The sequence below is a fragment of the Adiantum capillus-veneris genome, chromosome 29 (assembly GCF_014529385.1).
Source record: "Adiantum capillus-veneris isolate H3 chromosome 29, ASM1452938v2, whole genome shotgun sequence".
Taxonomy (NCBI): Eukaryota; Viridiplantae; Streptophyta; class Polypodiopsida; order Polypodiales; family Pteridaceae; genus Adiantum; species Adiantum capillus-veneris.
Window position 1 is genome coordinate 40,685,481 of NC_140959.1, and position 19,294 is coordinate 40,704,774.

General features: G+C 44.6%; 1 protein-coding gene across 4 annotated transcripts in view; it reads left to right on the forward strand.

Moving 5' to 3' along the window:
• LOC147419073 (ABC transporter C family member 2-like) overlaps positions 1 to 19,294 on the forward strand; it is a 164,936-nt gene that overhangs the window by 12,683 nt on the left and 132,959 nt on the right. For all 4 annotated transcript variants that reach the window (XR_015187176.1, XR_015187177.1, XR_015187178.1 and 1 more), the window contains one exon: positions 7,166 to 7,325. Coding sequence is in view for 1 of the 4 variants with exons in the window: in XM_086506163.1 (XP_086362289.1) it covers positions 7,166 to 7,325 (160 nt within the window). In the remaining 3 variants the exon portion in view is untranslated. The remainder of the gene's footprint in view (positions 1 to 7,165; positions 7,326 to 19,294) is intronic.

The following is a 19,294-nucleotide window of genomic DNA, read 5'->3' on the forward strand; positions in this document are numbered from 1 at the left end:
TCAGACCATGATTAATCGGCAACGTATTTGGTAATCCCATCTAGATCCAGTCGGGACCTCATGGATGCCCGATTAACTAATCCTTATTGCAATCATGTCTATAGAGATTTATGAGACCGAAATGCTACAGTCATTTCGTCTTTCAGTTCCTGCACTCAAACAAGTCAAGTACAAATCAATCAATATCATATTCATTTTTGGGAATTCCAGTTCATAAAGTCATACAACAAAATAGTGTCAGCCCAACAGTATCCTTGAAATCCAAAGGGACATCAGTGACTCTATATCAAAAATCGGGGTAATTTGTTGACAAAGGAGCGGAGTGACTCCCCTCTTGTGCATGCCCGTTGCACTAGATTTAAAAGGCTTCAAGAGACTCACATGAAAAGCATTGTGAATTCGGGTAGCTTCAGTCTGAAGGAGACATCATTTATCTTTTCTTGTATTTGGAAAGGTCCATAGTACCTCATGCTAAGCTTTGGAAAAAGATGCTCCTTTTCCTTTTTCTTTCTTAGGCGTGCCTTCTCAAATCGTAAGAGCGCCCAAATCGTCTTCCTTTAATTTCAAATCGCGACGGTGTGGATCTGTTACCTTTTTGTGTCTTTCCTAAGATTTCGCTAAAGCCTGCCTGACCTTGGCAAAAGCAGTGTCCAAGTCCCTCGTGTACTGGTTAGCTTCAAAAATCTTATCTTTCGTGCTAAGGAAGGGTGAAACCTTCGTAGCACCATCAATGATCTCAAATGGCGCCTTCCCCGTCGAAGAGTGGATTGTGTATTGTAGGCAAATTCCACCAAGGGCAAAAACTTTTCCCATTGAGTCTTCTGATAAAAAATGTAAGACTTCAATAAATCTAGTACGACTAAATTTGCAATCTCAGATTGCCCATTTGTCTGCGAGTGGAAAGATGACGAGAACTGCAACCGTGTGCCAATATTCTCACAAATAGCCTTCCAAAACAAACTCGTGAATCGGGGATCTCTGTCAGAGACTATTGTCTCAGGCATGCCATGTAATTTGAATATCTGGGCAATGAACAGTCTCGTTAAATTATCTGGCTTGACACTTTTCTTCACTGGAATGAAATGAGCTTGCTTGCTAAATCTGTCAATAACAGTTTAGATAACATTGTGCCCACTTTGTGTCTTCGGGAGATAAAAAATGAAATCCATTGCAATACTTTCCCAGGGGTGGGTGGGAATGGGTAAAGGTAGTAACAATCCTAGTGCTTTATGCCTGTCAAACTTGACCTTCTGGCATACCAAGCAACTGCATACAAAATCGTCCACATCCTTCTTGAGTCTCGGCCAAAAGAAGTAACGCTCCACACCTTTCAAGGTGGTGTCAATGCCCCAGTGACCAGTAAATGGTGGACAATGGCATTCGGTTAGAACTTTTTCCCTCAACGGCTGTGTAACGCACATCGTTTTCTTCATCAAGTAGCAATCCCGAATGGAATATCGCGCTACTACCTCCCCATTTTGTATTCAACTGAATACATCTGAAAAATCTGGATCTGTGGCGTACTGATCGACCATGTCCTCGAAGCTTCTATGATGACTCGCGGAAATAGCCAAGACTAATGGCTTTCGGGACAAAGCATCTGCCACCAAGTTCTTTTGTCCCGGTACATGGACAATCTGGAAGTGAAACTGTGACAAGATGTTAGCCCACCGCATCTGCTTTTCCAAAAGCTGCTTCTGTGACAAGAAGTAGCGTAAACTCTGATGATCAGTGAAGACTGTAAAATTGGCTCCGAGTAGGTAATGTCGCCACTGAGTAAGAGCATGGATAAGCGTCAAAAGCTCTTTCTCATAAATCTGTGCTGTCAATTCCGGCTTGAAAACAATCGGCTCTCATAGGCAATGACATGGCCTTCTTGCATTAAGACCGCACCCAGACTACGACCACAAGAATCACAATATACTTCGAACGACTTTTGCAAACCCGGCAAAGTCAAAACTAGTCCCATAGTCAATTTCTCTTTCAAAGTCTGAAAGGCAGTCATTTCTGAGTCCCCACGAGAAAGGGACTCCTTTCTGTGTCAAGGTATGCAAAGGGGAAGCAACGTCTGCAACCAGTAGTAAGAACATAAGCCCAAAAAGCTTCTTACTTCATGAACATTCTTCAAATCGGGCCAATCACGTATAGTCTCAATCTTGACCGGGTCCATCTGTACTTTTGCTGTTGAGACGATGTGTCCCAAAAAGTGTATCTCCAGTAAGAAAAATTCACTCTTCTTGGCATTGATCACCAACTTGTGATCTCACAATGCCTGAAAGACCTGTAGCATATGTTGTCTATGTTCTGCCTCATCCTTGGAGAAGACTATAATGTCGTCAAAGAAAGTGCCAACAAAAGATCTGTACTTTCTGAAAATCCTGTTCCATCATTCGGTTAAAAGTCGCTGGAGCATTGGTAAGGCCAAAAGGCATAACCAAAAATTCATATAAACTGAAGCTCGTCCGAGAAACTGTCTTGTAGACATCTCGCGGCGCGATTCGGATCTGATGATATCCGCTTTTCAAATCAATCCTGCTGAAACAAGAGGATCCCTGTAGTCTATCAAAATATTATCGATCCTCGGAATCGAAAATTTGTTCTTGATGGTGATTTTATTGAGAGCTCTATAATCAATGCACATTCTCCAAGATCCGTCTTTCTTTAAAACCAACAACACCGGAGAGCAGTAGGGTGAAGTACTCGGCTGGATAAGACCCTTTTCGAAGAGGTCTTTCACTTGGTTCATAATCTCTTCATTCTGGGCTCGGCTCACTCGGTAAGGTGGCCGGTTTGGGGGTGTGCTTCCAGGTATCAGATCAATAGTATGATCCTCAGGACGAGATGGTGGCAACTTGCTTGGCAGGCCCTTAGAAAAGCAATCGGCATGAGAGTGGAGAAAATCGTGGCGTTCTTTATCAAGGTCAAAACATATTCGACCTTCAATCATCATTTAGTTCTCTCCAGAAAATCGAGTAAAGAAACTGAATTTCATAAGTACAATCTCTTTGCCCTTCATTTGTCAAAGTCGCTTTCTTAGCCCGGTAGTCAACCACGGCGTTGTTCTTGTGGTACCAAGGGATTTCAAGGAGGACGTCACAACCTTCCTAAGGGCATTACGTAGAACCCCTCGTGCCCTAAATACCCCTTACATTGCAAACGAAGTTTGCCAATGATCGGTGTAATGGAAACATCCCATCCGGGTGCCCCTAGAACTGCCTCCGCCTGTCGGGCGTAATTCCAAATCGAGTTGCCAAGAAAGAAGTTGGCCTTGGCTCCTCCATCAAAGAAAATGAGGGCTTTCTGATCTTTCATTTTGCCCTAAGTGCGGAAAAGTTTTGTACTTTCGTTCATCTGATTCGGTTCGGGCCCCACGCAATGTGGTAACAGTTCTATTTTCATCTGCCTTTTCTGCCACTTTCCTCAACTGCTCTTGAACTCTCTGGCTTCTCTTCATTCTGTTCTTGTTATGCCTTTTTAGGGCACTTCGCGGGGACGTGCCCATGTTCCCCGCATCCAAAACACTTCCCCTCTTTGATGTAGTTGGCCCTCTCTCGAAGAGTGAGCCGGGGTCGTGAATCCTTCTCTTTCTTTTCTTGGGAACTCTCTCTTTCTACTTTCATTATTAGAAGTCTGTTGGGTTCTCTCAGTCAAGATCTCATCAGTGGAGTAAGTCAGATTGCCCGAATGTATGGCAAAACCCCGTTTCGCATGACCCATCAATTCTTGAATAGAATTTGACTTTTGTTCCAAGCAGTAGTCTCAGATCTCTGTAGGAAGTTCGCAGCAAAACCGCTCAATCTGTTCTTTAAAGGAGACCTTCTTAAATGAAGAAGCTGGTAGAAAAGAGCTCCAAAATCTCTCGCAATAAGCGTCCAGAGAATCTCCCTTGGTCATCCGAAGATGATTCTAAGCAGTTTGTATATCTCGTTTGTACTCCCGAGTCAGCCAAGAAGAAATAAAAAGCCTTTTGAATTTTAACCGTTTAACAGGAGCTTCCTATCTCAGTAGAAGGGTGGACCACCATGTTCGAGCATTTCCCTTGAAGAAAGATGTAGCCCTCCGAATCTTGGAGTGCTTTGAGTAATACCAGAGAAAGCTATGTCAAACTGCTGTATGAAGGCCAAAGCCCTCGAAGCATCTTGAAATCCAAAAAAAGAGTCAAACTTAATTTGACTGTCCACCTTCTTTGAATTCTCTTATTTTCTTGCTTTTATCCTCGAGGAAGTCATATTGGTTTGGCATTATAAAAATGCTTCTTCTTTGCATAAAACATGTGATCGTCAGAGTCCGAATTGTCTGAGGATGAGTCCTCGGTAGAACTGTCAGAAACTGGGAAAAATTTAGGCTTCTTTGGCTTTTATCTTGCCCTTTCCGAAGCTTTGCTTTTTGCTTCGCTTTTTGCCTTTTCTGTCTTCTTCGCTCGAGTCAGAAGAGCTAGAAGAATTGTCAGCAGAAGAAGAAGGAGAACTTGGTAGTCCTTCAAATCGTACACGCTTCTTGTGCTTTCTCACCGATGCAAAGGAAGATTGACGACCCAAATAACCTGGGAAGTCAGTTCCTTTCTTGTGCTTTTTCTCATGCTTTTTGGATTTGTTGTTTGCGTCCAAAAGCCGGCTAATCTGTGTCTGAACCACCTCTTGTAATTCTTGCTCTGTAAACATCCTGGAGAAGGAGGTTTCTTGATGGCCGGTGTGATGGGTGGTTCTGTGGCCTTTTGCCACTGGGCGTGTACTTCAGCGAGGGATTGCTGAGTCAAAAATTTTGCAAATTTTGGATCCTTCTCAATTTTAATCATTTGCTTTGTTGCCTCGTCAACCAATTGTCGACGTTCCATCTCTTCAATCTCGAATTGAGTAGGCCGAGGTGGGCCGTACTCTTCCTTTGATTGCTCATGAGAATCTTCTCTGTGGTCTCCTCCCGCATTCGCAGATGTGAAAGAAGTCGATTGATTTTTGTTGGAATCCATAAGTGTCACGAGAAAAGGATCGGATTTCCCGGTAGAAGAGAAATTGGCCGCGCTCTGATATCGTTGTAACAAACTTGGACACCCCAAGTCAAGATTCTACCGCGACATAGCAGAGATTCACTTCAAGACAATTCACAATTTCACAATTAGGTCGACACGGCACAATGTAGTTCCGTGCCAAGAGGTATTGGCCCCAAAGACTGGCGTCCCTTTCCGTATTTCTTTTTGTATTAATCCATGTTCAAAGTACAAGAGAGCCGGCAGGTGCTCACTCTTAGACTCTGCGTCTAGATGCTCTGAGAAGTGAGGCCTTGCCCACTTATTTAAAGGTACAAGGGATGCCCAAAAGCAGAGCCCCAAAAGCACTTAAACGCAAAAGCTTGTAGTCTTAAAAGCAATAGGCCCAAAAGCTGCTATAATCAGCCAATGTAATTTCTGGAAAAAGCCGTACGCTGCCACATCGTTAGCTCTGCAAATCCCGTTGCAAAGCTCGGAATTCCGTACGGTTGGCCAAAGTCAACTTGTCAGCGCATTCTGCAAGGGTCCGTACTGTTGCCATGTGGCATCCATGCCCCAGCCACTGTGTATGTGTCTGGAAGCCTGCCGCGTCACCAGTTTGTGACAGATGTCCTCATCAATGAAGTGGGGATATTGAGGTTTAAAAGCTCTACCTGATTCCCAAGTAGCAAACCTTTCAGATTGACCCTTCCATTTAATTAAGTACTCATCATAAGCTTTTTGGCGCGAATGACGTGTACGATGATCCAGAACAACCTCTGGTTCTCGAGGAATATGCTCAGTTTGCATATGTTGCCATACATTTTCCTCAATAGGTACAACAATGTCGGGTTCGCCTAACTTTTCTTTAAGGTAGCTAACATGAAACAAACAAATGTATACTAACATCCGAAGGAAGAGCCGGTTTATAGGCAACTTGGCCAATTTTCTTTGTGATTAAAATGGACCACAAAATCTAGCTGAAAGCTTATAATGCTTTCCAGTTCGCATAGTCGTGGAATCTTTGGGTATCTTCAGATAGACCCATTGTCCCACCTCTATAGTCCTTGGAGATCTCTTTTGATTAGCATTAGGAACTCGGTCACGAGCCGTCCTTATACTATGCTTAGCCAATTCAAGCATTTCTTGCAAGAAATCTCGAGCTTGACGATCCTTGACTTTGTCTAAGACAATAGGAATAGGGGATTGAGGGAATCATCCCACCCCATGGTGTAACACTCAGCCAAGATCGCATCATATGCTAGGGCAACATCCACCTCTTTTGAATGATAATAGAGTGGTAGTCAACTACACTTGAGCGGGTGAGTATGTGCCACAACCAATGAGAAATCATTATTCAATGGACAAGAACACGCTAATATGGAAAAGGATATCATATTTGGCCAAAATTGGCAAGAAATATTCGAGCTCATGAGGTTGATGTGTTAATGATTGAAATTCATACTAATTTTGAGGCCAAAATAAGATGTAAAAAGTTGTATATTTCTATGGCGTTATGAGTGCTTACCATGTAATTATCATTTGTGTTTTTTCAAATAGAATTAGGATCACATATGTTCAAGTTCAATGGGCAAAACATACTTCAATCATACTTACACACCGGTATGCCTTTGCTACGGAAATGTAGGGAAAAAAGTATGGTCCACAATACCAATTGACCAAGCTGACTCCCAAGCCAATCAGACAGACATAGACAACCTACAAGAAGTGAAGAATAGAGTGTAACAAGCTACAAACCCCTTTGCATGAAGATGGATTTCTATAAGTACAATTTTACCAATTTAGCGATGAATATTTCATCTTTTTGGTTCATTGGATGTGCATCAATTGGATACACGTCTCCTTTGTGTGTGAGATTAGTGAGCCCAATTTGCTCACCTATTTTCAAATCAGTTGTACCTTATACTTCTAGATCAATAGATGCATGTTATGGATGTAAGTGTATCTCTTGCTTCAATAATCTAACGTTTTGTACAAAGTTATGCTATGGATGTATAATCTTGGTCTCATAGGGTACTCTGTCCTTCTCTTAACGTTGAAATTATCCTTACTCTTTCTTTCTTTTCTGAAATGTCTCTGTAAGTTTGTTGTTCAATTTTGTAGTGTTTTGTACATTCTTCTAGTTCTATAATGTTCTAACATTTATCGTGAGTTACATAAGGACTTTAATGGTTTGCATAGGTAGTGTTTGGTGTAGTTTTTGTGCTTCACCTTCCATCTGTGGTTCCTCATCCAACATATCATTTGCTGAATGACGACGATATTGAATTATCAACGGACTATGAAGCTCTTTCGGGGAAGGATCAGATCTGCCCAGAATGCCGCGCTGGTCTATTTTCAAGTGAGTGTTCATGATTTACATTTGTGCTTCTAGTTTTATTAGGTTATTTTGAAGCGATTCATGATAACTTTTTGTCTCATTTTCCCTTTCCATTTTTGCATGGCCATACATTGTGAATATGGTTTCCCTTTTTCTATGCTGCTAGAGGGTGTTGTTCTTAATGGAGCACTTTTCTTTTGTAGAATTACACCATTATTGCTTATAAGCCAAATTTTGAGATGTTCTACTCTTTGATGTTGGACCTTGGTTGTTTTAGTCTCTCTCTCTCTCTCTATGGCCCTAAACAATGGCGTCCCTTTCACTATTTCTTTATATTGCTTCAACAACGTACAATTTTTGTGGCTCTGCTTTGCATCTCCCACGGGAAGAATACCAGAGAGACCCTTGGCTACATATTTAAAGACCCTTGGCCCAAACTCAAAAGCAGTAGATGAAAAGCTGCTCTTCTAAAAACTCTGGAGCCCAAAAGCTAGGGTCCCAGCGGCTGTCTGTACAGTAGTGCCACGTGGTTGCAGTTCTGCAAATTGTGGGCCAATCAATTTAAGCTAGATAAAAAATATCCGAGGGTCAATCCGGAGGTCATTGAGTTTTCCCATTCCATATCGGAGCTCTTGATATTCTGGCGTAGAAAAATTAGCCATAACACCCAGGCCACATTGATCTTAAAAAAAGGGGTGTTGCGATGCACTAAAGTTACATACCCAGCAATCTCACCCAATTAGTGTCACGTGCACATCTAACCCTATGTGTACGTGGACAAGCTACTTCATGACATGGGTTCAGTTCAGTTAGATTAACAAGTGTTCTGGCACTTTTGTGAGTCTGTTTACAGACCGTGCATGTCCAGACACTTTGAGTAGATGCATATCCTCTGGTTGCACACAACATGACCATCAGATTACAGTCATAACCCATCAGGAGCATTTTTACAGTGCATAGACCTAATTTCCCTATTTTAGTCATTTTTCACTTATTATTTTTAAGTGACTTTTGTTGGGAAACTGGGTAGGGTAATTTTGACAAGCAAGTATATAAGAAACGTAGCGCTAGCACTTTCTGGCAGAAGAGGCAGTAGGGACGAGACATCCAGCAGTGCACCTTCTCAGCAATACCCCCCCCCCACAACAAACCTAGCGTTTTTCAGCCAAGAAGCCCAACGTTTTCAGCATTGCAGATAAGCGAGCGTTTTGCATTTGCAGATCATCTGGCGATAGCAGGACCAAGCAGAAGCATAGCGTTTTTGCAGCAGACCCCAGATCAGCCCTAGCGTTTTTGAATCAGCAAGCAACCTAGCGTTTTGCAGATTCACCGCGACAGAGTCAGCCTTTGCATCAGCGTTTTGCATTTTCAGCAGATAGACTCTGCAGTAGAACCTGCAAACCTCGCAGATCTCACCTTCCCGCAGCAGATTCTCGCCACACGGTCAGATCCACCACCGTTTGCAGATTCAGCCCGGAAAACACAAATTTCAGCATCTGCATTTTCAGCACGTCGTCGTTGCATCGTCGTCATCGCCGTCGTCATTGACATAGAGTCAGAGTTCAGCAGATAAAGATTTGCAGACTTCAGCCATTAGCGTTTTCAGTTTTCAGCCCGTCTCGTCGTCGTCCTCATCGTCGTCGACATCGTCGGCAAGTCCATTGCATTGTAGAGATTTGTGCAATCAATAGTAGACCGCTCTCGCCATAGAGAGTGGGGCCTTCGGAGGAGGGTTTGACAACATTTTGGTGTCGTATTCTTCTCTCTCTATCTCTCAGTCTCAGCACCTCATTCACAGTGTTTATCCACTTTGTTTTAAATTTTACAGGGGCACTCTGAAAGCTCAAAGCATTATGTACACCTAAGTACTCGAGGCTAGTGAGCAAGCTTTTTAGCTTAGATCAGTGACTTTATCTTCACCCAAAAAATGCCTGACAATGGTAATTTAACTCTCCATATAGCTTGAGATTGCTTGGAGTGATGGAAATGCTGGAAGAATTGTTTAGAAGCACATCCTTTATCTGCAAAAGCCTGTTGACGAGCTCGAGTTTGCCATTTGGCCAATTTCCTCTCATCATTGTGCCGTAGCATAACTCGGGCTGAAAGCAACTCAGACATTTGAGTGGTAGTAAGAGAAGAATGATTAGCCAAGTGCATTAATCTGCTACAAGCATCCTTTGCCTGATTAACTTGTTCTCTTAATCGTGACAGATAATCCCTGCCATAATCTTGGATAACACATTGAACGTGCATAACAAAGCGGAACCAAGCTATGTCCATATCAACATACCTCTGGGAGATCAAAGGTGGAATGACATCCACAATCATAGTGCGAAAAGGTTCATGCTTGAGGTAAGCATTATTGATATGCAAAAGTCTCTTTTTGGGTAGGCGGTCATTGATATCAAAAGAGCCAAAACTAAGTTTCAAGCATACGGGAAAATGATCCGAGAGACACATAGCATAATCAATCCTCATCTCGCATACAAAGTCATCATATTGTTGCATGTGAAAAAGATTCCAGCGATCCAGTCAAGCGCGATACATAGATTGAGCATTATGGTGAAAAGTGAATCCTGGATCAGTCGCATGCAAAAAGGACCACAAATCAAGCCCATTACATGTCGACATAAATTGGTCCCATTATTGCCGTTCCATATGAAGCATGTGAGAATGGCATGTAGTATTATCTGCAAGGTTTGGAGCATTATTAAAATCCCCACAGAGAAAGGCATTGGAACGCCAACAATAAGAGAAGATAGCACTCCACAACCGTGCCCTATCTGCAGATGCTGTGTATGCATATAATCCTCCAAATTCGAAAACTTCCCCATTAACAATACATTGGATGACCATCCATCTCCCAGTCGGGTCATTGAAAACCAAGGTCGGGAAGAGTTCATGTCGAACAAATATAAGCACTCCAGAATAGCCAGCTGATCTTGCATAAGCTATCCAGTAGCCCGCAAAGTAAGAAGTCTGTCCTACAAATTGATGCTGGTTATGCTCTTGAAGAACCACAATATCCGCTTTACATGTATGTACATAGTGCGAGGTAAGCCGCCACTTGTCGTGATTGCATAACCCACGCACATTATAGGAGATGCAATTCAAAGAACTATGCATTCTATATTGTATATACAATGGGCGAGGAAACAAGGAAAAGGGGAGAAATCTCTAGTACTAGTGCCCATTGACACATCCTCCCCAGCTGTAGGTACCTGAGGAGATGGGTCCAGACCTGGATCCAGATGATGAAAAATTAAGGTGCCTTACGATGAAGAGGCTTCTCCTGTAACAACTCCTTGTAAGAGCGAACCACCTTGTCGCAAGCTTCAGCCAAAGACGTGTTGTCATTACAAGGGAGTTTTTTCTGAACAACATTCTTCAAAGGGGGCACATAATTACGAGAAGATGCCGGAATACGGACCGTAGCAGCTTTAGCGGGTTTCTTGGGCCAACCAAGTTTGAGAGGTCGAAACCTGTCCTTTTTCCTTGTCTTTAGTATTTGGAGAAGCAAAAAGTGCAGACAATTGTAATTGTTTCCCTTTGCCTTTATTCGCCCCAGCTGTCAGGAAGGAGGTTGAAGCACCTTTGGTTTGAACCTCAGAAAATTTCGGAGGTGAGCGAGGTTGAGGAGCAGGGACATCCGAAGGAGGTGGTTGCAGATTTGGTTCTGGACATTCGGATTGCATATGACCAAATTTGCCACAGCAGAAGCAAGAATTTGCAAACTTGTCCCATTTAAGCTTGAATGGACGCTTTCCAACCACTGCATCCCCAGAATCGACCGAAATACCTGCTGGCGTGGGAATATCTGTGTCCCACAGAATACAAAAACGGTTAGCGTTTGCGTCCAGCTTAGGAGGGCAAATGACTTTGCCCAGCTAAGTAGCCAACAAAGGAAGAAAGTGACGCCAAGTGCGAGGAAAGTCGACCACCTCAACCCAGACGGGACACTTGTGACAAATGAGACTCTGATAGTCCTTGGTGAGAGCCCAAGGCAGCACATGAGTCATCTGGGTATTGAAAAAAAGAGGAGACATTTCAAGCAAAGCATCCCAAGCATCCATGTCAGCCAGCAAGACTTCATAGAACCCTCGTGTGCCAAAGTAAACCCCTCGAACTGCTTGCCGTTTGAGTAGGAAATCAACCCATTGGCCTACATCTTGAGCCGTAGGCATTTTACTCGGGAAAAAAAGAATCACCGCGTTAAGAGCATATTGAACAACAAGATCCATAAGCTCCTGTATAGGGATACGCACTTCCATGACTGGAGCGGATCCTTCCCAGGCTTGACGTGCATCCTGGAAGTCCTCATGCAAACATTCTTTGATAAGGCTTAAAGCATCCATATCCGAAGATTCCATGGCTTTCCGACGCTTGTATATACACTGATCAGTCGAATCCATGTGAAGATCACACACACACACACACACACACACACTCTCTTTTATTTGGGGTTTTAGATATTTGACTGCTATAGACACAGACAAACACACACGAGGTTGACTGTACAGAAACACTCACACCTCTCTCACACACAAAACGATAGGAGGATTGCGTGCAGGCGAAATCTAACTTCAACCACCGGCGCGCTGTGAAGGAACCTGCATAGAGTAGATGATGTGCAAAACAAAGTTGCGCGACAGATGAGTGGCTGAAGGATTTACCACACACCCAAATCCCCCCAGGTGCGTACACACAGACACACACATTCATACACACACAAACTTACCACACACACATACACACACCACTCACGCGCAGAACAGCTAGAGGTTGCAAGCTGCCCGAGGGCGAAGACACAGAGGCAGACAACTGCAGGGGACGCGAGGAAATCTGCCAGTGCATGCAACTCCCAACCGCTGGCACACGGGCAGACTAGTGCGCAAGTGTAGAGCTCGCGCAGGAGTACAACTTGAGCAGGTGCAGAGCTCACGCTCTCTCTCGCTGCAACCACACCACCTCCAACTCAAAACGCCCCCCCCCCCCCCCCCCCCCCCCCCCCCCCCCCCACACACACACACACACACACACACTCACACACAAAGTTCCAGCTAGTATCACCATTTTTGTATCTCTTTTTTTGTACCCAGACATGGTATCAAATTCACTAGTTCGTAACGGATTGGTCATATGGCGACGTTAGATTTTTTAATTTACTTTTGCAAGAAAAAGATCCTTCCATTAGTTAATAAAACTGCCCAACGGGCTACAAACAACCTCTGCGAAAGAGGGCTACATCAGAAACATGGGGGGACTCTCCCAGTGAGAAGACAATGTGTACAATGAGGGCTAGATCATGAGATAGGAGGAAACAACCACACTGGTGGCTGGTAGTGCCATCTAGGCACACCCTGAACCATGGTGAAGAAAGGCCTGGAGCGCCAAACACAAGTGGCAAGGGCGATGCAAGAAAACTATCTATAGGTGCAGCACATGCGGTTGGAGCTGCCATGAAGTCTCTTAAACTGACCCTTGAGTGTATGAATCAGCTCCAGCCAAATGTCACGAGCAGTCTCTGCCGAAGGGAGATTGCGAGCCTCGAAGGTGCGAAAGTAGATGAACCAAAGTGTCAGGCTGTAGATGAGCTCACAACACCACTCTCTATCACTGCACCATTCTTGGGGGATGAGCTCTGTGGCAAGTTGAAGTGTAGGTCGACCCCCCTCAATCACTATCATCCTGCTAGGAGAAGCATCTCAAAACGGAGCACTGAGTCCGTGAGTGTGGACCAAGCTGCAACCACTGTAACAGGGAACGGGGGGAACACGGCCCAAATGTTCCGAAACGGCGTTCTGGACGAGTCCCGTTCCTGAAACGGAGATGGGAACGGAACGCCGTTCTGGAACGGGGTGTAACCAGAACGGTGTCCCGGAATGGGCGGAACATGAGGCGGAACGGCGAAACGCGGGGCAGAACAGGCAAAAGTAGGCATTTGGGGAAAAAAAGTGGGCTTTTGGGGGCAGATTTAGGGCTGTTCGGGGAACATATTTTGGTGTAGTTTGAGGGCCGGCTAGGGGCAGTTTTGGGGTTGTTTAGGAGTTTATTTGAGACTAAGCTGAATGGAGGTAATTCAATCCTTATTTTAGGTGGACCGTTCCAGCCCCGTTCCCGTTCCGCCCCCCCCCCCCTCCTCCTCCCTGTTCCCCTCCCGTTCCGGACCCTCCCGTTCCCGTTCCGGGTAACTATGGCTGCAACACCCCCAGTGTACTGTCGGGCTGTGGAAAGTGCTACCATCAGCTGGAAAATCCAAAGCCAAACCTGCTGTGCTATGGGGCAGCCCCACAAACAGTGATCCTGACTCTCCAAAGGGTGGCCATAGGCTACACATGCTGCCGAGAAGCCGCTGTGTACCAACCAACTCCCAACTGCAGTAGCTTTATGCGCAACTAGCCATTGAAACATGGTAACTCTCCTCGATTGGCTGTTGTCCCATAACCGCTCCCAAAATCTTGGTAGCAACTGCTAACTACGACATCGCAAGCAAATCTCCTCGATTCACTAAGCAAACGAAGTCCAAACGAGACAAACGAGACAAAACTTAAAGGATGCATGTCTTAAATCCCCCTTTTGACCACTTGCCAAAATCGCGCTTATTATCTACGGGGCTGATATGACCTAACTGTTTCACGCCCGAAGGCACCCAAGCCTAGAGCTTAGCAAAAATGATGCCCCAACACAAGAACTCGGCTGTGAGACTCCTTGTCACAAATTGGTACGTGGCATGTCTAGGACTTTATAAAGTTGTTCCAACCTATGGCTCTTAGCCGAGGCAGAGCATAGGGGACATAAAGAAATAAAAACCAGCGAATGGGCTAGTTGTATGGACACCGCGAATCGCGTTGGCTGCTGACGTGGCAGTGCGTACGGATCTCCACGTTTCACGCTGACTGTATGGATTTTCGGAAATTGCGCAGGCAACTTTTGGGGCCTAATTGCTTTTGATTTACTGCTTTTGGGGCTCTGCTTTTAGCATCCCTTGTAACCTTTATATTGGACGCAAGGGGCTCACTCTGCAGAGCATCTGGACGCAGAGTCTGAGAGTGAGCATCCGCGGGCAGTTGTCACAAGACGGGCACCACGTGCCAATAGAAAAGAACAGACTGAACAGACTTTTACCACTTGAATAACAACTGAATTGAAAGAGAGACGACATGCGACACGGAGTGGCGGAATTCCACCCCATAGAGTATTGGCTCCAAACCTTGGCGTCCCTTTCGGTATTTCTTTATATTGCATCACAGTACAAGCACCTTCTCCAGGAAGCATGCCACAGAATGAGCCCAAACCTCATATTTAAAGGCCCTTGGCTTGAAAAGCAGTTACAATGAAAAGCCTTCAAAACTCAAAAGCTTATGGTCAAGAAGCAATGCCAAAAAACTGCCAGCGTAATTTACGAAATCCGTACAGCTGCTACATCAGCAGTCCGCGCAAAACGCGGAAATCCGTACAGCCTGCCACGTCATCAGTCAGCGTAGTTTTCGGAAATTTGCCACGTCATCAACAGCTACGCAATTTCTTGTGTGTGGGTCCTGCTTTATTTCCTTTCTCACTTGGGGCCCCATCGGACGGGGTCTCCATAAGTTGGTAGGACTTCTTCTGTTGCTTGTTCTTCTTAGGGTTTAGGCCCCTCGGCCAGCATCTGCAAGTTGGCTCCATTCTTTAGGCTTTGACACATTAGCAGTTTGTGACAGGTTGTACTTTGCTCAAAGATTAATATAAAAGAAATACCGAAAAGGGCGCTAATCTTTGGGCCTCTCTCTCTTGGCACGGAACTACGCCGGGCCGTGTCGACTCTCTTTCGTAAATTTGTGAAGTGCTTTGAAGTGAATCCCTGCTGTGTCGCAACAGAATCTTGACTTGGGGTGTCCAAGGTTGTTACAATGGTATCAGAGCGCGGCCGAGTTCTCTTCTACTGGGACATCCGATCCCTTTTTCTCGCAACACTTATGGATTCTGAAAAGAATCAATCGACCTCTTCTGCAACCGCTGAGGCGGGAGGAGGCAACGCAGAAGATTCAAATGACTTAACAAAAGATGAGTACGGGCCACCTCTGTCTACACAGTATAAACTTTTGGAGATGCAACATCGACAACAGGTTGACGAGTGTACAAAGCAGATGCTTCAGTTTGCTAAAGATCCCTAGGTTGCAAAATTTTTGACTCAGCAGTCCATGGCTGAAGTGCATACTCAGTGGCGGCAGAAAGCCACCGAACCACCAATCAAATCGGCAATCAAGAAACCTCCTACTTCGAGGATGTTTACTGAAGAAGAACTTAAAGAGGTGGTTCAGACCCATATCAATCAGCTTTTGGACACGAAGAATCAATCGAAGAAGCGCAAGAAGGGGACTGACTACCCTGGTTACCTGGGCCGTCAATCTTCTTTTGCATCTACAAGAAAGCAGAAGAAGGGTGTGCGTTTTGAAGGACTACCCAGCTCTTCCTCCTCTTCTTCTGACAGTCCTTCTAGCTCTTGCGACTCAAGTAAGGAGGACAGAAAGGGCAAGAAGCGAAGAAACTCAGATTTCGACGAGTTTCTGATAGCTCTAAAGAGGAGTCATCCTCTGACAGTTCGGACTCCGACGACCACATATTTACGCGAAGAAGCACTTTTATAGAGCCAACCAATACGACTTTCTTGAAGATAAGAGCAAAAAGACAAAGGAATTCACAGAGGGTGGACGATCAATTAAATTTAATCCTTTTCTGGATTCCGAGATGCTTCGAGGGCTTTGCCCTTCATCTAGCAATTTGACATAGCCTTCTTTGGAGGGCATTACTCAGAGCACTCCAAGATCAGGAGGGCTGCATCTTTTCTAGAAGCAAATGCTTGAACATGGTTGTCCACTCTTCTTTGGAGGAAAGAAGCCCCAGTCAAGTGGTTCAAATTCAAACAGCTCTTTATTTCTTCTTGGTTGACCTCGGAGTACAAACGAGATGTAAGAATCGCTTGGAACCATCTTTGGATGACCAAGGAAGATTCTTTGGATGCAGATTGCGAGAGGTTTTGGGTGAACAGATTAAGATAAGGAATAGATTGAGCGGTTTTCCTGCGGCAGAGATCCGAGATTATTGCCTTGAACAAAAGTCGGACTCTATTCAAGAATTAATAGGTCATGCGAAACGGGATTTCTCAATACATTCAAGGAATTTGACCTGCCCCACTGGTGAAATCTTGACTCAAAGCACCATACAGACTTCAAACAATGTACGTAGAAAGAAAAAGAGTCCCTAGGAAAAGAAAGATACACGACCCCCATTGACTCTTAGAGAAAGGGCTATCTATCTCAAAGAGGGGAAGTGTTTTGGTTACGGGGAACAAGGGCACATCTCTGCAAAGTGCCCCAAAAAGGCACAACAAGGACAGACTGAAGACAAGCCAGAGAGTTCTAGAGCAACAGAGAAACGTGGTAGAAAAGGCAAGATGAAAGCAGGACTGGTACCGGATTGCATGGGAACCGACCCAAGCCAGATAGATGCAAGTACAAAACTTTGCCTAGCTGGGGGCAAAGTGAAAGATCAGGAAGCCCTTATCTTTTTCGATGGAGGAGCCAAGGCCAACTTCATTTCACCTGAATTGGCGGCGCGGCTCGAGATTACGCCCAATAGGATGGGGCCACGAGCAGAGGCAATTGTAGCCGGACGGGATGTGGCCATTACGCGTGTCATTGGCAAACTTCGTTTGCATTGTCAGGGGTATTTAGTGCACGAGGACTTTTACATCATGCCTTTGGAAGGGTGTGACGTCCTCCTAGGAGTCCCTTGGTACCATAAGAACAATGCCATGGTCGACTATCGGACCAAGAAAGCGACTTTGACAAATGAAAAGGGTAGAAAAATTGTACTGGATGTAAAATTGAAGGGCGATTCGTCCCTATTGTATCAGCTTCGGCCATTTCAAAATTAATGAGATCCAGTCTTTGTTTACTCGATCTATTTGAAAGAGTTGAATGATGAACATCGAACGGACATGTCTCAACTAGACAAAGAACGCCAAGATTTTTTCCACACACATGCCAATTGTTTCTTCGAAGGCCTGCCAGGCGAGTTGCCCCCATCTCGTCATGAGGATCATACTATTGATTTGATTCCTGGAAGCACACCACCGAACCGGCCACCTTACCGTGTTAGCCGAGCCTAGAATGAAGAAATCATGAACCAAGTGAAGAACCTTCTTGAAAAGGGTCTTATCTAGTCGAGTACTTCACCCTACTACTCTTTGGTTTTGTTGGTATTAAAGAAAGACGGATTTTGGAGAATGTGCATCGATTATAGAGCTCTCAATAAAATCACTATCAAGAACAGATTTCCGATTCCAAGGATCGATGTTATTCTTGACCGACTTTAGGGATCCTCTTGTTTCAGCAGGATTGATTTGAAAAGCCGATATCATCAGATCATAATTGCTCCGTAAGACAACCTTTCGGACAAGCTTTAAATTTTTGGTGATGCCTTTTGGACTTACCAATGCTCCAGCGACTTTCAATCGAATGATAGATATTATTTTTAGAGAGCATCGATCTTTTGTTGGTACTTTCTTTGATGATATTATCGTTTTCTCCAAGGATGAAGCAGACATCGACACCATTTGCTACAGGTCTTTTAGGCATTGTGTGATCACAGATTAGTTATCAATGCCAAAAAGAGTGAATTTTTCTTGCCGGAGATACACTTTCTGGGACTCATCGTCTCAGCAGCAGGAGTACAGATGGACCTAGCCAAGATTGAGACTATTTGCGATTGGCTAGACTTGAAGAACGTTCATGAAGTTAGAAGCTTCTTGGGCTTGTGTTCTTACTACAGGCGGTTCATTCGGAAGTTTGCAGAGGTAGCTTCCCCTTTACACATTTTGACTCAAAAAGGTGCCCCTTTCTTGTGGGGACCGACAGAGGTGACTGCCTTTCAGACACTTAAAGAAAAACTGACTACTGGGCCAATGTTGGCTTTGCCAGACTTGCGAAAGCCATTCGAAGTATATTGTGATGCTTGTGGTCGTAGTCTCGGAGCGGTCTTAATGCAAGAAAGCCATGTGATTGCTTATGAAAGCAGATTGTTTTCAAGGCCAAAATTGACAGCACAGATTTATGAGAAATAGCTATTGGCAGTGATCCATGCTCTTACTAAGTGGCGACATTACCTACTCAGAGCCAATTTCACGGTCTTTATTGATCATCAGAGTTTACGCTACTTCTTGTCACAGAAACAACGTATGGAAAAGCAGATGCGGTGGGCTAACATCTTGTCACAGTTTCACTTCCAGATTGTCCATGTTCAGGGACAGAAAAACTTGGTGGCAGATGCATTATCTCGGAAGCCCCTAGTCTTGGCTAATATTTTCGCGATTCATCATAGAAGCTTCGAGGATATGCTCCAGATTTTTGCGATGTTTTCACTTGGATACAGAATGGGGAGATGGTGTTAGTAGATTCCATACGGGGTGGCTACTTGATGAAGAAAACGATGTTGTGTGTTACATAGCCGTTGAGGGAAAAGGTTTTGGCTGAGTGCCATTGTCCACCTTTTACGGGTCACCGTCGCATCGACACCATGTGGAGGGTTATTTCTTTTGGCTGAGACTCAAGAATGATGTGGACGACTTTGTTCGCAACTGTTTTTAGTATCCCAGAAGGTCAAGTTTGGCAGAGGGATTACTACAGCCTTTACCCATTCGCACCCGCCCCTGGGAAAGTATTGCAATGGATTTCATCTTTGATCTCCCGAAGACACAGAGTGGGCACGATGGCATTTGGACTGTCATTGAGAGATTTAGCAAGCAAGCTTACTTCGTTCCAGTGAAGAAAAGAGTCAAGCCGGACCATTTAGCGAGAGTGTTCATTACACGGATATTTCGATTACATGGCATGCCTGAGACAATAGTCTCCGACAGAGACCCCCTATTCACGAGTTTGTTTTGGAGGGCTATTTGGGAGAACATTGGCACGCGGTTGCAGCCAAGACATAGAGTGGGCACGATGGCATTT